Here is a 21,397-nt window from a genome sequence, read left to right as displayed (position 1 = left end):
ATAAACCCCAATGCCCCAGTACAGTGATGGGGACACTGTGCAGTAGGAGGCGCTGTATTTTGGATGAGATGTAAAACTGAGGCCCTGATTCACTCTGGTCATTAAAGATCCCTTGGCACTCATCGCAAAAGAGTCGGGGGTTCCCTGGTGTTCTGACCAAATTCCCAACCTGGCTTTTTCAACCAGTCGCCTTATCATTCCTCGATTTCATTTGCTACTCCACCTCAGCTGATGGTGTAAAATGGCTGTCGTTGCATCACCCAGGTGAGTGCTGTAACATTGCTGCTCGTTAAGGCGAGTTTCCCCCTCATCACTGTAAAACGCTTTGAGCATGAGAAAGCGCTACATAAATGCAACCATCAAACAAATTTTAATATTCATATAGGAACTGCATTAAGAGTAAATAAAAGTCTGGTTAAGGCCCAACTCTTTAAAAATAGATTTATTTCATAGAAAGAGTATTTTTTTCCAATTGTTTTCCGCCATAAAACAAGGTTTGAGCCGTCTTGATTACTTTAAGTGTCGGAAACAGTAAAATCTGGGTGTTTAAAAATATCTCTGCAAAGCAATGAATGCATTGTTGGCACCTTTTGCCGTTATTACTGAATATATCCATATGCATGTGTTTTATATGTATTTAAATGTGACGTAGAAGGTGCTCTTAAAATGAAAAATTACACTGGCTAAAATAATTTGGGATGCGCCCTACGGACACATAATTAAATGCACAGGAGCTATCGCAGTGTGCTGTCCTTACAGCTGTATTCGTCTAGTTATAACATTACCCTGTGTGATTTGACATAAACAGAAATAGCAGACATGCACACCCTTCCTGCCTTTATGGATTTTGCAAACAGGAATATTAATAACCGCTACAAACTTTGCCGAATGTCCTCTGGAATTATAGTTTTGGTGGACAAACACCTCCTTTCCTTCGTGAAAGCAACGTTGTCTGTCTTGACATTTCACACAAGTTCAACAACATCCCGTCATTAAGTCATCCACATAATAGCAATTTGTAGAAGAGAGGTTAGCACACCATATATACAGCCGCTTACATAAAATATATATAAATAATCATTGCTGTGCTTGGATCACATGGGAGCGATACTGAATTCTGTTTTAATTCACATGACAAATATCCGAAGTTAAAGTATGTTTTTCCGTAGAGCGCAGGCTTCATATGACAGAATACAACGGTGCTGGTGAACGACGGAGTAACCGGACGGAGCAAGTTCCATTTCGGTCCAGTGCTATTAACATTTGTGCTGATGCAGAAGAAGAGGGTGGCTAAGAGGATTTAGCAAACAGTGCTTTTCTGAAAACAAAATGGGCAGTCCTTTATCATTGCAGGTAGAGCATCATCTCCACAAATGCAGTACACAAGGAAAAACAAATCAGTTGTTTAATACTGCAGAGCAGTCATTTCACTATATGAAATCTACTCCAAATTGCTGGGCTGTAATGATTCCCAAAAATAATAATTTAGAAAGATGAAGTACCGATACCATGAAAGCACATTGTGTATGCTATTGTCTTTCTTCTCAACCTCTGCCATTTTTTGTTTATTTCACTGATGGCCAAACCCATCATGTTCTCTTAGAAATGGGATGGGATTAACAATTTTTTAGCACCATTGCTAAAAAAAGCATAGGCTCTATCCATAGTTATGAACCCTAATGCCAATTCCCTTTTATTGTACATTAAATCAGCCGCTTGATCTATATGCATAAGACATCTAGAAAAAATCCATATTCACGATAAGGCCACGGTGAGCACAATTCATCAGTGTGAAAGAAAAGCCAGGGGGTGTTTCATAGTTAAAAAGCAGACCGAAGCAGAAATATTCCTGCCATTCGATGTCTGCTACAAGTCACTGGTCTGTGGATCTGGTGTGTGAGTCTGGTGCGAGAGTCCTTCAGAATGACTAAGCAGGTGACTTTGTCCTTCCACATAAAGCAAATCTCCCCATCTGAGGGAGAGAGGGAGGGAGGTGTCCAACCGGGTGTGTGCAGTCCAGCCGGGGGAAGAGGTGTCAGTTCAAGTATACTGTTCAGCAGTCTCTGTGAGCAGCTGGGGTCAAAGGGAGGTGACGGCAGCGGAGCAGGGCGGAGGGGGGGAGGCGCAGGGGCCGGGGCTGAGCGCGGGGTCCTGGTCCCCGGGCTGCAGGTGCTCTCCCAGCCTGTGCAGCTGCCCCTCCCCGTGCCTGATGAGCTCCTCCAGGCGGCGCTGTCGGATCAGCAGCGCCGGCTTCACGCGGACCAGGCGCTGGTACTCCCGCAGCTGCGGCCCGCTCAGGTACCCGCCCAGGATGTCCAGAACCAGCCGCTCGCGCCGGTCCAGGTTCTCCTTCAGCTCCAGGGCGTCCTCGTGCTGACCGCACAGCTTCCGCCGCCTCTTCTGTAGGGTCTCCTGAAAACACACACACACACACACACACACACCGTTACACACACCGTGACACACACACACACCGTGACACACACACACACCGCTACACACACACACACACACACACACACACACACACACACACCGTTACACACACACACACCGCTACACACACAGTTACACACACACACCGTTACACACACACACACCGCTACACACACCGTTACACACACACACACCGTTACACACACACACACCGTTACACACACACACACACACACCGTTACACATACACACACCGTTACACACACACACCGTTACACACACACACACCGTTACACACACACACACACACCGTTACACACACACACACCGTTACACATACACACACACCGTTACACACACACACACACACACACACACACCGTTACACACACACACCGTTACACATACACACACACCGTTACACACACACACCGTTACACACACACACACACACACACACACACCGTTACACACACACACACACACACACACCGTTACACACACACACACCGTTACACACACACACCACTACACACACACACCGTTACACATACACACACCGCTACACATACACACACCGCTACACACACACACACCGCTACACACACACCGTTACACACACACACACACACACCGTTACACACACACACACACACACACACACACACCGTTACACACACACACACACACCGTTACACACACACACACACACCGCTACACACACCGTGACACACACACACACACACACACCGTTACACACACACACACACACACACACACACCGTTACACACACACACACACACACACACACACACACACACCGTTACAAACACACACCGTTACACACACACACACACCGCTACACACACACACACCGCTACACACACACACACCGCTACACACACCGTTACACACACACACACAGTTACACACACACACACCGCTACACACACACACACCGTTACACATACACACACACCGCTACACACACACACAACATTACACATACACACACACCGTTACACATACACACTGTTACACACACCGTTACACATACACACACACAGCATTACACACACACACCCCGTTACACACACACACACACATACGCACCAGTACAAACACACACCCCATTACACACACCCCATTACAAACAACCCCCCCAAATAGGTTAATGTAATTACATTTAACTTCAATTTCCAAATAATTTTGAATAATTTTTTAGTTGGTCCAACGTTTGGTCCTTTTTTCTGTGTAAAACTGACAGCCTCCGCACCTCACTGTAAGAACCCTCAGTGAGCCATGGTCCTCAACCACTCTCATCAAGAACTGAGACTATCACGTCTCATTACAGAAAAGTTACTCTTTCTCTCACTCGCTGAAACACTGACTCCCACAGGCCTTACTGTCTTTTACACACACACACACACACACACAGTAACTTCCGGTTCCTCCCTCGACTGCCTAGATTGTTTGCAGACACAGTAAACATCTGAAATCTCAATGCCCCTTCAATTCAAGTGAACTGCACTAAGAAGTTCAAACAGTGCTATACACATAAAGTACAATCATTTTATGGACATGAGTGAAGTCTAAAGCTTTATTTTTTATTTTTTAAATGGTTCCGTTATCGTTAATTCCTTAACGATATATCAACAATTCACAAGTGTGTACTTAGCAGGCCCTAGTGGCAAGAATATATAAAAAGGTAGTTTTTATTTTGGTTGAATTACAACTGGTAGTTATGAATCATATTACATTTTACATTTACATTTTAGTCATTTAGCAGGCGTTTTTTTTAATCCAAAGTGACTTACAAGAGCATAGGTTCTTCCACAAGTTAAAACATCACATCCATAACGAGTAAAATACACATGAAGTGCTGTTCTAAACAAAAATACAGTCATCGTGAGTGCACTTTTTTTCTTCTTTTTTTCGGGTAGACGAGGGATATTAGGAGGGAGGACTAAGGTACAGTTTGAAAAGGTGTGTTTTTAATCTGCTATTTTAGTTTGCAATATTATCAAGATTATCTGACTGATCACATTATTTGGGTCATCAATTATCGCTCATTCCTTATACCATAAATAATGAGAAAATCCAAGCATGAAAACAAATAATTTGTGTGTGCACATTTTATAAAAACCATCTGTACTTCTTTTGGTGACAGCTGGTTTAATTCATTCATGACTAAACATGATATTCTCAACTGACTGAGTCCAACCAACGGAGTAAAGCAATGAGGAGAGCTCATGCAACCCTCTATCCCTTGATCGTATGAAAGTCCGTATTGATTAAAAAATAATGTCAGATCTCTCAAACAGCAACAACCACAGTGGATACTCAATATCAAAACAAATACATTTTCAGAAACATTTATAGCACATATGTATGAACATATACTGTAAATACAAGACCATTAAATGGGCTGAGCTGGTTTTCTTAAAAGTCCCTTTCATGTGCATAGTATAGTTTGAAGAGTATTATACATAACTTGCATTAAAAAAATATATATATTCATTGATATATTTTGAAACCAACTTTTAACCCTGATTTTCCTTTTCCTTTTAATGTTCTGTAATTTAGTACGATTCTGGGGGTGGGAGTCAGAAGAATCCGGAGTCTGAACAATCTGCCAAGAGACTGGACTCATCCAAGACCGTGCTAGCTCTGAGAGAATGGGAGGAGTGACAGCTGATACATGTGACAGAAAAGCACCCAAGGCTAAGGAAACAAAATGGAGGATGACATACGGTAAAAGCAGCGCTGTCTGTGCTAACGTACTGATACCAAGGTGTAAGTCATCATTCCTTACTGAAGGTTAACTGTTTAACTCCCCTTCTATAAGTCAGGCTAGAGAGCCCAGAATTCAGCATGGTGAAAAGCAGTCTTTTTCGTGTCTTTGGGTTAAGCATAAATCAATTGGTTCTGCACTGCACTGGATAATAAATTAAATGGTGATTTTAAAAAGCCTTCCTGCAGAGGACATAAACCGAGTACTGACAGGCAGTTAAAGCATTAAACCATTCCTGGACCAGTGCCCTATTTCCCTAGTCAAATGGCTTCATTCAGTAAGTGCATTCAGCAGGCAGGGCCCTGGGGTTGTGATGTTCCCAGTACACTAGCGTGGCATATTTCTGACATCACAACATGGAGCTCTTGTAGCTATCTAAAGCATAATAATATTCACGTTTATTCAACGTGATAACCTGAATGAATGAGGCCCAATGAAGATAAGTCCTCACAGGGCATGTAAACCATTACATTACATGACATTAATGGTATTTGGCAGACGCTCTTATCCAGACTGACGTAGAGTTGATTAGACTAAGCAGGAGACAATCCTCCCCTGGAGCAGGGTTAAGGGCCTTGCTCAAGGGTCCAACGGCTGTGGGGATCAAACCAACGACCTTGTGGGTCGCAGTCATTTACCTTAACCACTACGCTACAGGCCGCCCCTAAACCCTTGTTATTCAGTTATTTCATCCGTTTTTTAAAACCAATTCCTCTCATTGATATTTATTTTTTTCTCTTGTAATGAGGCAAGCTCAGCTGACATAGTTGCTGTGTCAGATGATTTCACTTCTTGTGCAGTTTGGGCTTGGGAACTGCAGTTACCCAGCCAACACACAAATACACAATTGAACTGCTGACTTAACTCATTAAACGTTTTGCATTATTAGCATTGGGCAGACGCTCTGACGCAGAGTGACGTACACCAAAGTGCAAAGTACATACCATCAGGAAGAAATGCGCTAAAAGATCTAAGAGGGAAGTATCATTTCAAGTGCTAAGACTAGAACAAAGATAAGGACCTGGGCCTATTTGATTAATAATTCCTCCATCCCAAGATGATGTTATGACATGTTAAGTGTGTACACTGATGATTCACTGAGCTGAGAGCCAACATTGGCAGGAATGATCATGACAAAGCATTTTAGGAGAGCAAACTGCATGATGAACTCTACAAATCATGTCCTACATTACATTATTGTTATTTAGATGATGCTTTTTTGATGCAGTTGATTAGTCTAAGCAGGGGTACAATCCCCCAGGAGCAATGTGAGGTTAAGGGCCTCGGCCAAGGGCCCAACGGCTGCATTGATCTCATCGTGGTTACACCGGGGCTTGAACCACCAACCTTCTGGGTCCCAGTCAAGCACCTTTGCCACTAGGCTGCCCACTTCCTTTTTTTGTTCACTTATATAACTGTTCCTGGATAGTCAGGTCACATAAAAAATATATATATTAATAGTGAGCGCAGTAGTGCTTCAAAACCTGAGATAAAAAATATGATTAACAACTAAGTATTTTAAGTCTAAATATAACACACAATATAAGATGGCGTTTGAAGGTTTTTGCAGGGTTAATAGACGGTTTTTACAGGGTGAATAGACGGTTTTTAACAGGGTGAATAGACGGTTTTTACAGGGTGAATAGATAGTTTTTGCTGGGTGAATAGACGGTTTTTAAACGGTTTTTGCAGGGTGAATAGCCGGCGTGGGGCTCACCCTCTCCTCAGCGCTCTCCTGCGTCTCCTCCCCCTCCAGGGCAGAGAGGCCGTTCTCCACGCGGGCCAGCTGCCCGCACAGCGACAGCAGCAGGCTGACCATCCTCTCCAGGTCCCCCACGAACATGCGGTACTTCTCGTACTCGTTGGCCTTGCACAGTTCCTTCACCAGCGCCTCCACGCGGGCGCTCAGTGCGCTGCACCTCCTCTGCTCCTCCGCCAGCGCCTCCTTCTCCCCGCGCAGCACGGCCACGCTCCGGGACAGCGCCTGCACCAGCTCCACCTGCCCATCAGGGGGAGCACCACCGGTACGCGTTAGCGTACCCCCGGCCTTCAAACACCTACTCACAGAGCTCAGCTGCTGCCATCAGCTTTACAGAACAAAAGGCATGTTTTACTGTTCGACCGCTTCTTATCAAAATTAACATGTGAACGTTGAATGTTAAGTAAATATAATGGTAGCCTTTTTCAGAACTTTGTTTCAAGATTCTAATGCGATAGCATCTAGTCCCAATTCAGTTCAGGTACAGTGGGGCAAAAAAGTATTTAGTCAGCCACCAATTGTGCAAGTTCTCCCACTTAAAAAGATGAGAGAGGCCTGTAATTTTCATCATAGGTACACTTCAACTATGAGAGACAGAATGGGGGGAAAGAATCCAGGGAATCACATTGTAGGATTTTTAATGAATTAATTGGTAAATTCCTCGGTAAAATAAGTATTTGGTCACCTACAAACAAGCAAGATTTCTGGCTCTCACAGACCTGTAACTTCTTCTTGAAGAGGCTCCTCTGTCCTCCACTCGTTACCTGTATTAATGGCACCTGTTTGAACTCGTTATCAGTATAAAAGACACCTGTCCACAACCTCAAACAGTCACACTCCAAACTCCACTATGGCCAAGACCAAAGAGCTGTCAAAGGACACCAGAAACAAAATTGTAGACCTGCACCAGGCTGGGAAGCCTGAATCTGCAATAGGTAAGCAGCTTGGTGTGAAGAAATCAACTGTGGGAGCAATTATTAGAAAATGGAAGACATACAAGACCACTGATAATCTCCCTCGATCTGGGGCTCCACGCAAGATCTCACCCCGTGGGGTCGAAATGATCACAAGAACGGTGAGCAAAAATCCCAGAACCACACGGGGGGACCTAGTGAATGACCTGCAGAGAGCTGGGACCAAAGTAACAAAGGCTGCCATCAGTAACACACTACACCGCCAGGGACTCAAATCCTGCAGTGCCAGACCTGTCCCTCTGCTTAAGCCAGTACATGTCCAGGCCCATCTGAAGTTTGCTAGAGAGCATTTGGATGATCCAGCAGAGGATTGGGAGAATGTCATATGGTCAGATGAAACCAAAATAGAACTTTTTGGTAAAAACTCAACTTCGTCGTGTTTGGAAGAGAAAGAATGAGTTGCATCCAAAGAACACCATACCTACTGTGAAGCATGGGGGTGGAAACATCATGTTTTGGGGCTGTTTTTCTGCAAAGGGACCAGGACGACTGATCCGTGTAAAAGAAAGAATGAATGGGGCCATGTATCGTGAGATTTTGAGTGAAAACCTCCTTCCATCAGCAAGGGCATTGAAGATGAAACGTGGCTGGGTCTTTCAGCATGACAATGATCCCAAACACACCGCCCGGGCAACGAAGGAGTGGCTTCGTAAGAAGCATTTCAAGGTCCTGGAGTGGCCTAGCCAGTCTCCAGATCTCAACCCTATGGAAAATCTTTGGAGGGAGTTGAAAGTCCGTGTTGCCCAGCGACAGCCCCAAAACATCACTGCTCTAGAGGAGATCTGCATGGAGGAATGGGCCAAAATACCAGCAACAGTGTGTGAAAACCTTGTGAAGACTTACAGAAAACGTTTGACCTCTGTCATTGCCAACAAAGGGTATATAACAAAGTATTGAGATGAACTTTTGTTATTGACCAAATACTTATTTTCCACCATAATTTGCAAATAAATTCTTTAAAAATCAGACAATGTGAACTACAGGCCTCTCATCTTTTTAAGTGGGAGAACTTGCACAATTGGTGGCTGACTAAATACTTTTTTGCCCCACTGTAACACCAAACAGGAACATGGGTGCAACATGGCTGTGATATGAAATATTGCTTTTGCTTCTTAAATTCACAGCAGGCAGAGAATACTGCGCAGAACAGACTGAAGCTACGCAGTGGTGCGAACACAGACGTGTCCTTTCGAGCAGAGGAAAATGGAGAACCTTCTTTTGACTGAGGTCCAATTCCTCTTCGTCCAGGTCCGTCTCCATCTCTGCCTGCCCTCCATTTTCCCTCTGCACCGGTGTGTCCTCAGCAGCTGAACCTCTTCTACTTGTGGGAGGGGTTGAGGTGCAGAGGGGAGGAGAGAGGCACAGAAGACAGGGTAAACTGCCACGATGCTCCACTGAGAACACTGTGCAGGACAGCAGTGGTATAGTACAGGTGAATCAGGCTAAGGGTCTGTGAGGGGTTGCTACACTGGGCTACATGTCGTTGGTTGTCCTTAGGCTCGTGTGGTGACAAACAATACATATTAGCACAGGCTAAAGGCTAACCATCTTTAATCCTCAGCGTCAATTTTTAAATGTCTTTCCCCGCTCAAATTATATCTCATATAGTATATCTCCGCTCACTTACATAAAAGAAGACCGTGTACACAAACACACCCAGGAGATAAGTAATGTCTACTAACTGGTTTTCGTTTCACACAATAGGTCTGTTTCCCTGGAAAAATGATTCATGTGAGCTGGCAGATGAAACGAGCCGCCCTTTGTCATAACCACACATAAATCCTCATCAAATAATGGGGAACATTTTCTCATTCTCACTATCACAGGTAAGAGTTTTGCTGGTTATATCTAAACCTGTTTGATGCTAAAGCAGAAAGCATAAATATATATACACTCAGTGAGCACTTTATTAGGCGTTTATTAGACTTTTTATTTTTTACTTCTACTGCTATAGCCTATCCAGTTAAGAGTTATGATGTGTTGTGTAATGTGTGGTTCTTTGCGTTACTGTCACCTTCCTGTCAGCTTTGACCACTCTGGCCATTCTCCTCTGATGTCTCTCATTAACAAGGTGTTTCTGTCTGCAGAACTGCTGCTCACTGGATTTTTTTGGTCTAAAACCACCCTGTCTGCCACCAACAATCATTCCATGGTCAAAGTCAGTTAGATTTTTTCCCCATTCTGATGGTTGATGTGAACATTGACTGAAGCTCCTGACCCGTATCTACATGATATGAGGTCACAACAGTATGCATTGCACTGCTGCCACACAATTGGCTGATTAGATAATGGCATGAATAAGTAGGTGTAATAAAGTAAAAATGTTCCTAATAAAGTGCTAGGTGAGTGAACGTAGAATGTATAATACAGTATTCCAGAAACATAACCCCCTTTAATGGCAGCCTGCAATGTTAAAAGGTTCTGCTAGGTGGCAGTGCTGCTCTGTTGTTAACATTGCAGAATCTATCACAGAAACAGCCCAGAACTTCGGCCTTGCAAAACAAAGCCACTTTCAAAGTCCTCATGCAAGTCAGATAACCGATTCAGAAGAGTAACTGTATCACTTGAATTACGGTGAATGATATATTAAAATCATCGCGTAAAAACATACTAGACGATATATTATCACATATAGACAATGAAATGAAATTTGTCAGTTACAATGCAAAAATCTAATGAATCGTGATGTAATACAGCCCTGGTTCACTTCATTTAACTTATTTCCCAGAATGCCACAGGAGTGCGATGACACTAACCTGTCATCCAATCGACTGCTTGTCCTCCGTTGTCGTGGGAGCACACTGGCAGGAAAGACCTCCTCCATCAGCTCCATGGCTTTCTGCACAGCCCAGTTGTCCAGGACGGGGGTCAGGGACTTGTCCTTGGACAGCAGCTCCCTGGCTAGCGTCTCCACCCTCACCTCCTCTGCTGACCTCTCTCTCTTGGACAGCACGGGGTACTCCAGCTCCAGGCTTTCCTGGGCCTCCCAGCTCGCCTCCGTCTCCAAGACGCTGGCGGGAGGCGGGGACTCGGCCTCTGCGCCCGGGTCGGACACAGGGGCTGCTGGCAGCAGGTCAGGGGTCACCGGCAGGGGCGAGGGCACGGGCGACACTGCCCCCCTGCTGGCAGCTGAATGGTCCAGGCTGTAGGGGCTGCAGGATTTCAGAACACAAAACTGAGTTCTTCCTACTGCTAAAGTTACACCACAATATTACACTGTCCCTGTCGCAGTTACAGGCCTATGATAGTATGATCGTAAATTTGGGCATTCTGGTTCAAATTTCAGGCAGCGAGCTGCTGTTGGAGCTCTGTATTTAACATGAATTACTTTAATAAAGATCCAGCTGTGTGAAAGCACAGTGCAATACTTTATTAGGTATATCTCTACACCAGCTTGTTAATGCAAATATGTAATCAGCCAATCATGTGGCAGCAACTAAATGCATAAAAGCATGCAGACATGGTCAAGAGGTTCAGCTGTTTTTCAGACCAAATGTCAGAATAGGGAAGAAATGTGATCTAAGTGACTTTGACTGTGGAATGATTGTTGGTGCCAGACAGGGTGGTTTGAGTATCTCAGAAGCAGCTGATCTCCTGGGATTTTCATGCAAAACAGTCTCTAGAGTTTGCAGAGAATAGCGCGAACAAAAAACAGTAGAACAAAAAACATCCAGTGAGCAGCAGTTCTGCAGGCATAAATGTGTTGTTGATGAGAGAGGTCAGAGGAGAAGGGCCAGACTGGTCAAAACTGACAGGAAATAACCACACATAACAATAGTGGTATGCAGAAGAGTATCTCTGAACACACAATGCATCAAACCTCTAAGTGGATAGGCTACAGCAGCAGACCAATAAGTAAAAAAAAATAAGTCTAATAAGTTCCTAATAAAGTGCTCAGTGAGTGTATATAAATGTGCAGTAAACTATGTATGTAAATCTGGATTTTATTATTGCTATTTTGTTCTGTGGCTGCAAATGAATATATGTGCATATAATATTATATTCAAAGTTGAAACAGTGTATATCTAATGTACAACTGGGCTGGGATAATCACGCAGTACCTCTGCAGACTCAGCTCTGCTGTAGGAGACCGGGGTATCTCCACGTATTCCTGCCCTTCCGCTGCGAGGGGGGGCAGGACCGGGGGCGGGGGGGGAGGTGGGGGGAAGTCCTCTTCCCAAATGGGCAGGGGCAGTGGCTGTGGGGAGGCCGGGGGCGGGGGCGGGGGGGGCAGGAACACCTCGTCCTCCTCGGGCAGGAGAGGCGGCGTGGAGCTGAAATGGATGCTGGACTCGGAGATGCGCAGGAAGGGCAGGGGCGTGGCCGGGGTGGAGACGGGGCTCTCTGCGGGCGACGGGAAGCTGTGACGCGCCGCTGGGGGCAGGTCGTGGTGGAAGGGGGGTGTAAGGGGGCTGTTTCGGGCCTCCCCGGAGGGCGCAGGGGGCACCTCCTCCGCTGCAACGGGGACGGGGACGTCAGTCAGCGTTTCCCCCGACGTGCCGCTGTCGCCGGAGCCCTTCCTCGCCGTGTGGGCGCGGGGCGAGTCGGGCAGCAGGCCGTGGGCGAGCACCTCCAGGGAGGCCTGGGACAGCGAATCGGACGGCCTCGGGGCAGAGAAGGGGCAGGGCAGACCCACGGACGCAGCCAGGCCCGACATGCTCTGGGCCCGCTGCCTCTCCGATTGCCTCTGCTTATCCCTCCGGCTGACGGGGGTCTTCAGCTGCACCGAACCCGGGCTGGACACGTACCTCTCCATCTGCTGGGAGGGCAACTGCCCTGCACTCTCCACAGCCCTGTAACACACAACCAGTCTCAACATCCCCTACATATCATCCACTCTCCACAGCCCTGTAACACACAACCAGTCTCAACATCCCCTACATATCATCCACTCTCCACAGCCCTGTAACACACAACCAGTCTCAACATCCCCTACATATCATCCACTCTCCACAGCCCTGTAACACACAACCAGTCTCAACATCCCCTACATATCATCCACTCTCCACAGCCCTGTAACACACAACCAGTCTCAACATCCCCTACATATCATCCACTCTCCACAGCCCTGTAACACACAACCAGTCTCAACATCCCCTACATATCATCCACTCTCCACAGCCCTGTAACACACAACCAGTCTCAACATCCCCTACATATCATCCACTCTCCACAGCCCTGCAACACACAACCAGTCTCAACATCCCCTACATATCATCCACTCTCCACAGCCCTGCAACACACAACCAGTCTCAACATCCCCTACATATCATCCACTCTCCACAACCCTGTAAAACACAGCACACAACCAGTCTCAGCATCCCCTACATATCCTCCAACTGAACATTTCCTGAACTTTTTATTACTTACTAACTCCAGGGATTCGGTTTATTAGAAAAGGAACGGTGAGTTTAATATAGCCCTAAGAACTGTACTAATGAAGAGTGATGTTGACCATTTTAGGCAAGGATTACTGGAATGCTGCCTTAAAAATCTTCTTCTTTTTTTTTTGTTTTTCCTTTCCGAGTCTTAAAATAAAAAAAAGGGTAATGAAACTTGACCACAACCATGCTACAACTTTCAATGAGAACTTTATTATATAATTTTACTTTCTTCCATTTCTCCCATTACTTTTTAAAATTAATTCAGCTTAACAAAATGTTTCATGCAAGCTATGACACTGTGTTAGAGCGCACCATGGGAAACATAAACCCAAGTGTAAAATTGGATGTACCAATCATAATCAGACAGCCCTTATATGGTCAGCCTGCTTGGTCAGAATGCCATACTTAGGTTGGTATGTCCCTTTCCTTGGGTTTAATATGGAGGTATCCAACAGACATACACACACACACACATGCACCCGAAAACACACGTATCCATGCACGCGCACACACACTCATGCAAACACACGCACCCCAACACACATGCATCCACACACGAACACGCACGCACGCATCCACGCACACACACACACACACACACACACACACCCAAACACACACGCATCCATGCACGCACACCCATACACACTCACACACACACATACATGCACACACACACACACACCCGTACATTAACACACACATATACACATACACACACACATACCTGCACACACACATGTACACACACGCACAAACAAACGCACACACCAATACCTGGTTTCTGTGGGGATGGCTGGTGCAGGCTCCTTGGAGAACATTGTGTGCAGTCTGTATTCTGTCATTGCATCCTGAAAACAGGGTCCAACTTAAACACACTGAGCCCAAAGACATACAAAGGAAATAAATCCACACTAGTTAATAATTACTTATCCTTTCCACTGTGTGTGGCGAAACAATTTTCAATACAATCTTTGGTAGACGTATTTTTTATACATTATGACTTGAACTGTTGCCACTGTAAACCAATAACCCCCATTAAAGATGGTTTGATCTGCAGCAGTAAAGTACACTCTGTGAGGAGAGTCTGAGCCCAAGCTATACGGTGCCATTTATTCAGCCAGACACCAAATCACAATGCTGCTGATTCATCAGCCAGTTATAGCCCGTGTTAAGACAACTCTCACGGTCAAGGTGTCACATTCTCAGCGGCCCACATTAATCTTTATTGAGATATTATCAGCTTATTTTAGTGCTGCATTGCATAAGCATCACGGGATGCTGGGTTATTGCGCATTGTGTTATGCGATGCTGTTATCAGAGTCATCGCGCATCGTTTCCAGGGAGAAAATAACACAGTGACAGTTGAATAATGAGCAAACTCCACAGAACAAATCCTGCACAAAAATAAATGAATAAATAAGATAAAAAAAGGAAAAAGAAGAATGCCTCTAGAGAGGAACTCAGCCATCTCAACATGGGTTTGCTCCCCCCCAGTGGAGAAAAATACATTAGCAAAGTCAATTGCCTAAACAGCTGAAGGAAATTCACTAATCACCCAGCCCCTCACCTGAAACACTCAGCACCCATTTTAGTCTGCAGTTCCACAGAGAGAAATGAGTTCAACAAACACACTGGTGAAGGAAAGACCTGCAAAGAACAGTGGTGCTAAATCAACTGTGCAAAGACCAGAGTGACTGATGGTGAGAATGGACTTCCTTATTTATTGTTTGGTGCAATTATTTGTTTGAAATATCCAATTCAGTTTAAGGCAATTGATTGTTTGATTCAAATTGTTGATGGGTTTATATATAATGTGTATATCCAACTCAGGATGGCAATTGATTGTTTGATTTAAAGTGTTTGATGGATTTCATTTAAATGTTTGACATCCAATTCATTCTTATGGTGAAGAAGCCAAGTGCTTAAAGGGGCAGTACATACTTAAAAAATGTATTCTTTACTTTTATACAATGTTTGTACAATAGTGTATATATATTCTTTCATAACTGCCCATCTTGTGTTTTCCACCATTCCAAAGGTTTTTTACCTACTGCTGCTGCTACTGCTGCAGCTACTGCTACTGCTACTTCAATCAATGAAAGTGACTCAAATCCAAAATAAAAGGAGAAAGAAATTTTCTGTCTGGTCATTGGAGTAAAGAGTGAAGTCCCAGTGTAACTCTGGTCAAGCCCAGTCAAGCCCTTTCAAGTTAGGGGAAAGCACAGAAAAAACAACACATAACTTGACAGTGGCCTTCTTTGGAAAGGACAAAAATGCTGTCGATATTCTTACTCAACAGGTTCTTCTCTGAGCTTGGGACAAAAACCGAAAGCAAATGACTGAGATGAGAATTTTATTTTGAAATAAAGAAGCGCGAATTTTGTATCTAAGAGTCCAGTGTATGTAGCGGTATTTTAGACAGAGAGGACAACTTGCTCCTTGAGATAAACCACTTTCTTATCCCCCCTAAAAGCATTTCCTGGCTAAACTGCCAGACTCCCAAAGACATCAGTTATCTCCTCCCACCCTTCCCTCCAGAGATGAGCCTTATCAGGACTGGCATCTCTCAGAGCTCCACTTCCACAGCGAGCTACATGGCACCACGCAGGAAGCTCCGCGTTCTGGGCATTTCCTGTGGAACGGCTTGCAAAGGGGAGCTCAGTGCTCATCCACCATCTGTCTCCTCACCACAGTCACGCACTTACAGCCAATGAAAACTCTGATACGGTCTCCAGGGCATTACGAAAGGCAATTCACATTCACGCCACAGACCAGAATGAACACACACTTTCACAGCCGTTGAATTCAAACATGGAAAAAATGTCCCTGTTTTGAGTTTTGAGTTCATTGTGATGCACTGCCCATTGAATAACTAAAAAAATAAATACAAAAATAAAAAAGCTCAAAGGTACATTCCAGATAACGTGATTATGAAAAGGCATTATAGCAAGCCACTTTTGCACTTTGGATGCCTAAAAAAGTATCAACAACAACAACAATAACATGGATCCAAAGGCCGCCATATAATTGTGGCTTGGACAGGCTTGGACTGGGTGCGGGTCAGCGAGTTGACTGGGTGGAGAAATCTAATCTTCCAAAGGGCTGCCGGAAGCTGGGTGTGGTGTAATGTGGAGAGAGATCTCCGACAGTGGCTGACCACAGAGACCCATGGGACACCCAGAATGCACAAACTAATGCCGAGTCTACATACAGGCTTGCAATCAAACCAGAGGGTATAGCAGAATAAATACTTTTTTATGCTTAGGTAATAACTTTGTACAAGTGAGAGTACACATAAAGAGTACTTATTCATATAATGGTGTATATTTAAAACAAACTGCACTGTTACAACAATTGTGAGTTCAACAATTGTTTAAAGCAGCAGAACCATAGAAACACAAAAGCTTAAAGCTAACGGAAAGCCATTTGTGTCTTCGTGCAGAGTAATATATGTAAAATGTGTTAAATCAACATTTATAAGGTATGTTTTACTCTGATAGAGTATTTCTGATCCCCAATGAACTCTGTTTAAGTAATACTGGACATTCTACTGTGTAGGAAAATGTTTTTACAACCGAGGGATTCTAGGATTCCTCGAAAATGTTTTGCTGATTTCTCATGAGTGGGAAAGTAGGCAAATCCATACCTGGTTCAGCTTCTCAACAGAAGGTGAGGATCGAGATCGGAAGTGCTGAGGAATGGCGATCTCCTCAGATCGATCCAGCAGGTCCTCAGCTGACGCAGATTTCCCAGACGTCCGTGCTGGGGCAGCTCTCTCGAAGGCCTTGTCACAGTGCCGGGCGAGCCGGAGGCTCTGTGGAGGCTGGGTGAGGGTGACCAGGACAGGTCTGTCAAGCTCTTGCTCCAGGCTGAAGAACCTCTGGGGCCTTGCCCGAGGCTTGTGGGCAGAGGAGTTGGACGAGGTGGATTCACTGGAGGACGGGGGCCGCGCGGGGTTCCCACTGGGGTATAAGTAGCCCTGCAACCCAGGGGGCAGAGTAGAGGAGACCCGGCCCCCCTTGTGATGGGCGCTGAGGCCGGATGCCTCCTGGAGCTCGGGGTCCTGCAGCGAGAGGAGGCTGGAGGTGGAGGAGAGGCTCTGAGAGTCGGAGGAGTAGGAGGGGGGCTGCAGGTAGGCACTCTGGGGGCGCTGGCTCCTGGCGACTCGCCGGCCTGTTTTCCGTTCCATGTACTCGGCTAAGGCGTCGTGCTGCAGCTGCTTCAAGTCCGAACGGAAGGAGGAGGAAGAGGCCAGGCCGGGGCCAGGGCCGGGCCAGGGGCCAAGGTTGGGGCCAGGGCCAACACTTCTGTGGGCTGCCAGTTCAAAGAGCCTGCGTCTGTCGGCCACGCTAGCCTCGGCGAGGTGAAGCTGATCCGGGCCCTTCCCATAGGCACTCAAGCAGCCGTCATCTTCTGACACTCCGACCTCGTTCATCTTCTCCGGCTCTGAGTAGCAACGCTTCTTCTGCTCCAGAGTCAGCCGCTTGCGTCCTCCAATCCGCACGGTGGGGGGGCCGACTGGCGGGACGCTGGGCAGCGCCGGGACGGCAGTCCCCCCAAGCTCCGGGGTCACCATGTGCCTCTCCTTTGGGGTGTGCGGTTTGGGCAAAGTCTTGGGGCCCTTCCTCTCGAGAGACAGGTGCTTGCTGGAGGGGTGCTGCTCAACGCTCAGATCTTTTCGCCGGAAGGACGTCGACCGCAGCACCTTGGACTGGGCGTCTTTGAGGCTGTCCCTGTAGGCAGTGTTGAAGGACGTGTCCTGGATGGTGCCCAAGATGTCCTGCAGGTCTTCCCTCCAGAAGAAGTCCTTCTTGCCGTTCTCCTCACCCAGGTGGAAGGTGCTCTTGCTCCTCTGCAGGGCCGATTGCGGGGAGCTCCAGGGCTGGTGGTGCTCGGTGCTGCGGCGCCTCTGCAGGCACGCTTGCTCCCCGCCGTCCTCGGACGCCGCACTGTAGCTCTGCGTCCGCATGTGGGGTGGCACCCCAAAGCTCTTGGCCCTGGACTCTGGGCCCACGAGGCTGGTGCTCTGGCTGCGCAGTTTCCCCAGCTGCGAGACGCCATCCGCGAGGCTACCGCCCTGCCTGTGCTGCTGCTCGAAGCGGCTCACCTTCTCCAGCACGGAGACGCGGCCTGCGGGCACCTCCTCCCTTTGTGCCCCCTGCAATCCACACTGGCTTGCCCTCCTCTCCGGGATCGCGGCCTTCTGCACCTCCGCCAGGGCGTTCTCCAGCCGGGTCAGAGGGTGCTCCTGCTGCAGGGCACCCTGGTGATTCGACGCGGCCCGGCTCCCATGTTCACTCTGCTGGGATTGAGGAGTGCCACTGCTTCCTCGGGTGTTCTGGATGCTGCCGTCTCTGTGGCCACCCAGGCTGGACCGGCACTCGGAAAACACAACATTCATCTGCGGGAGAGCGGACTCCAGATGTGCGCTCGGCTCAACAGGCACCATTGCCTCCTCGTCCTGTGCCTGTGTGTACATCTCCATGCTTTCAGGGCCCTGGAGATGCCTCTGTCTTTCGCCCCTCTGCTGCACCGGGGTGTAGGGATCTCTCCTGAAGCTGTGCTCTTCACCTTGCAGGTGGGGCACAGTGTGCGACTCAGCGTGAGGCTTAAAGAGAGGCCTGTAGAGGCTGCAGCTGGCCTGCAGCTCCTCCGGCTGTCTGTCCATCTGCTGGGACAGAGATTTTGGTTGGGGGACGCCGGGGGGCTGGCCAGTGGTGGAGGAAGTGCTGCTGCTTTGGTATCCATTCTCCACCACCGGACCATCTCTGCCCGCCCCCGAACTCCGGTCCCCGGCAGGGTTGCCCCTGCTCTCTTTAGCCAGTGCTGGGTACACACTGCTGGAGTTGGGGCAGGTGGCAGGTGCCTGGGCAAAGTGGGGCTCCGGCGGGGGTACTTGGTAAATGCCCGTGGGCAGCATGAGGCGGCCCATGGACGGGGCCTGCGGTAGGCCTTGCCTGGGCCTGGTGGTTGGGCTGCTTTCAGGGCTCTTCTCCTCCAGGGTGTGCAGCTGTTGGCCCTCGGTGGCGAACAGGGGCTTCCCCCCGGCCACAGAGCCGCTCGAGTGGTGCCAGGAGCCCTTGTAGAGGCTGCGCATGGACCTAGCCTGCTCCAGGCTAGACCATGAGCTGGGCCTCTCGTGGTTCCTGATGGCGGCGAAGCTGTCGCTCCGCTGGGGTGGGGGCGGAGCCCCCTTCAGGCTCTCGTAGGAGTTGTGTTGCCGAGCGGAGCCCCACACGGGCCCCACGCTGTGGCGGTTTGACGCGGAGTTGCCACCGCTACTTCCGCTGCCGCTGCCGCCGCTGCTTCGGTGGGCGCTGCCCCCACCGCGCGCCTCGGCTTGCGCCCTGCCCTCGCCCCCTTGCAGGAACCCGGCCGTGCTGACCTCGTGCTCCTCCGAGATGCCCCGCTGGGCATCGTAGACGGTGCGCACGTAGCGGATGTCGGCCTGCCGCGGGGCCTCCGGCCCGCGCTGCTGTCCCGCCAGCATGCTGTCGGCGGAGTAGGACCGCTCCGCGCCGGCGGGCGGGCCTGCCGCCGCCGGGTACTCCGGCACGCTGGAGCTGGTGGAGAAGGAGCTGTACGCCGAGTCCCTTTTGCTGTGCAGGTGGTCGATGCTGCCCGAGGACTTGGAGGGGGACAGTCGCTGGCAGGAGCTGTAGGCCGGGTGGCCGCGGTCCAGGCTCTCCATGCTGCCCCGGGAGCTGTACTGATCCGGGCTCTTCCGTAGGCATCCAGGGTCGTAGCTCGAGAGGTCGGTGGTGGAGGCACTGCAACGCAAGACACGGCGGCGAGATTAAGCACAGGAAATGGATTGTGAAAACGGAACGTGACATTATTAACGAGGTAAAGAAATTTAAATTCACTGGTAAGAAAGAAGAACTCGTCCCAAGAATTGAGGGCAGAGGCTTTTTAGTGAATGCAAACATTATGCATTATAGATAGTCCCTTTCTGTAACAATTCATGATATCTGGAGTCAAGACAACAAAAATGAACAAATCAAAGTTAAAAGAAATAATAATTAGTCTTATAGTTAAAATATTCCAATCCACCCAGTGAGCACTTTATTAGGTATCTATTATACTTATTGTTTTAGACTCATTAAGACTTCTGCTGCTGTAGCCTATCCACTTAGAGGTTTGACACCTTGTGTTTTCAGAGATATAAGTCACTTAGATCCCCATTTTTCCCCATTCTGATGGTTGATTTACCATTAACTGAAGCTCCTGACCCGTATCTACATGATTTTTTGCATTGCACTGCTGCTACATGAATGGCTGGTTAGATAATCACATGAATAAGTAGGTGTACAGTATTCCTAATAAAGAGCTCAGTGGGTGTATGTAACACAAAACTCATAAACTGCTCAGATATTGTGTCTGTCTCTCATAGAGATTATATTGTTTCATGTATTCACCCTCATAAACTTGACGTGTATTAATAATTATTAGACTCTCAAAGAGATGCACATTGACAGGCCATTCAGTGGCTATAAAATTACTTCACTTCTCTTTATGTAAGACCGGACTGTTTTCACTAGAATTAATTACAATCATTTCATTGTTCCACGCATTTGATCCTGCCTAGATTTACAAGCATGCTCACACTGTCATCAGACCAAATTTCATTTTTCGGTGGTCTCTTTAACATATACTTGTATGGGCGTACAGCATTATCACCTGTGAGGAAGAGTTTCCTAACAACATAACAAGATTAGCGTCCAACAAGAGATGAAAATAATTAGAAAGCATTTGGAGTGGAAACCTCAGAATAAAAAAGGGTGAAGGAGAGTTTGGTGCTGTCTGCCTCCAAGCAATGATTCAGGGTCAACTTTCCTCACATAATGGCTGGCTTTAGACTTGAGGACGGGCAGGCCGATCCTGTATCAGTTGTTAGGGGCAGAAAATGCAATACTCAGGCCCTTGTGCCTGCTGCCATTGTGCCACTGCATGGGGGAGGGGGCAGCTGCCATTTCAGTAGCAAAGAATTGACATGACGTCACACCTCCGGCCAGCGCAAACTCTCTCTTATGGGATTGCTCGGCC

General features: G+C 47.5%; 1 protein-coding gene across 1 annotated transcript in view; it reads right to left on the bottom strand.

The window, feature by feature from the left end:
* Positions 1 to 427: 427 nt before the first annotated feature.
* shroom3 (shroom family member 3) overlaps positions 428 to 21,397 on the bottom strand; it is a 50,716-nt gene continuing 29,746 nt past the window's right edge. Inside the window, exons 5-11 of the mRNA XM_061262018.1 lie at positions 16,998 to 20,121; positions 14,126 to 14,199; positions 12,026 to 12,757; positions 10,721 to 11,116; positions 9,177 to 9,282; positions 6,949 to 7,230; positions 428 to 2,412 (exon numbers count right to left, since the gene is read on the bottom strand). Of these exons, the coding sequence (XP_061118002.1) occupies positions 2,080 to 2,412; positions 6,949 to 7,230; positions 9,177 to 9,282; positions 10,721 to 11,116; positions 12,026 to 12,757; positions 14,126 to 14,199; positions 16,998 to 20,121 (5,047 nt within the window). The 3' untranslated portion in view covers positions 428 to 2,079. The remainder of the gene's footprint in view (positions 2,413 to 6,948; positions 7,231 to 9,176; positions 9,283 to 10,720; positions 11,117 to 12,025; positions 12,758 to 14,125; positions 14,200 to 16,997; positions 20,122 to 21,397) is intronic.

The sequence above is a fragment of the Conger conger genome, chromosome 12 (genome assembly GCF_963514075.1).
Source record: "Conger conger chromosome 12, fConCon1.1, whole genome shotgun sequence".
Classification (NCBI taxonomy): domain Eukaryota; kingdom Metazoa; phylum Chordata; class Actinopteri; order Anguilliformes; family Congridae; genus Conger; species Conger conger.
Note: the sequence above shows the minus strand (reverse complement) of the source record. Positions and strands in the feature narration are given on the sequence as shown.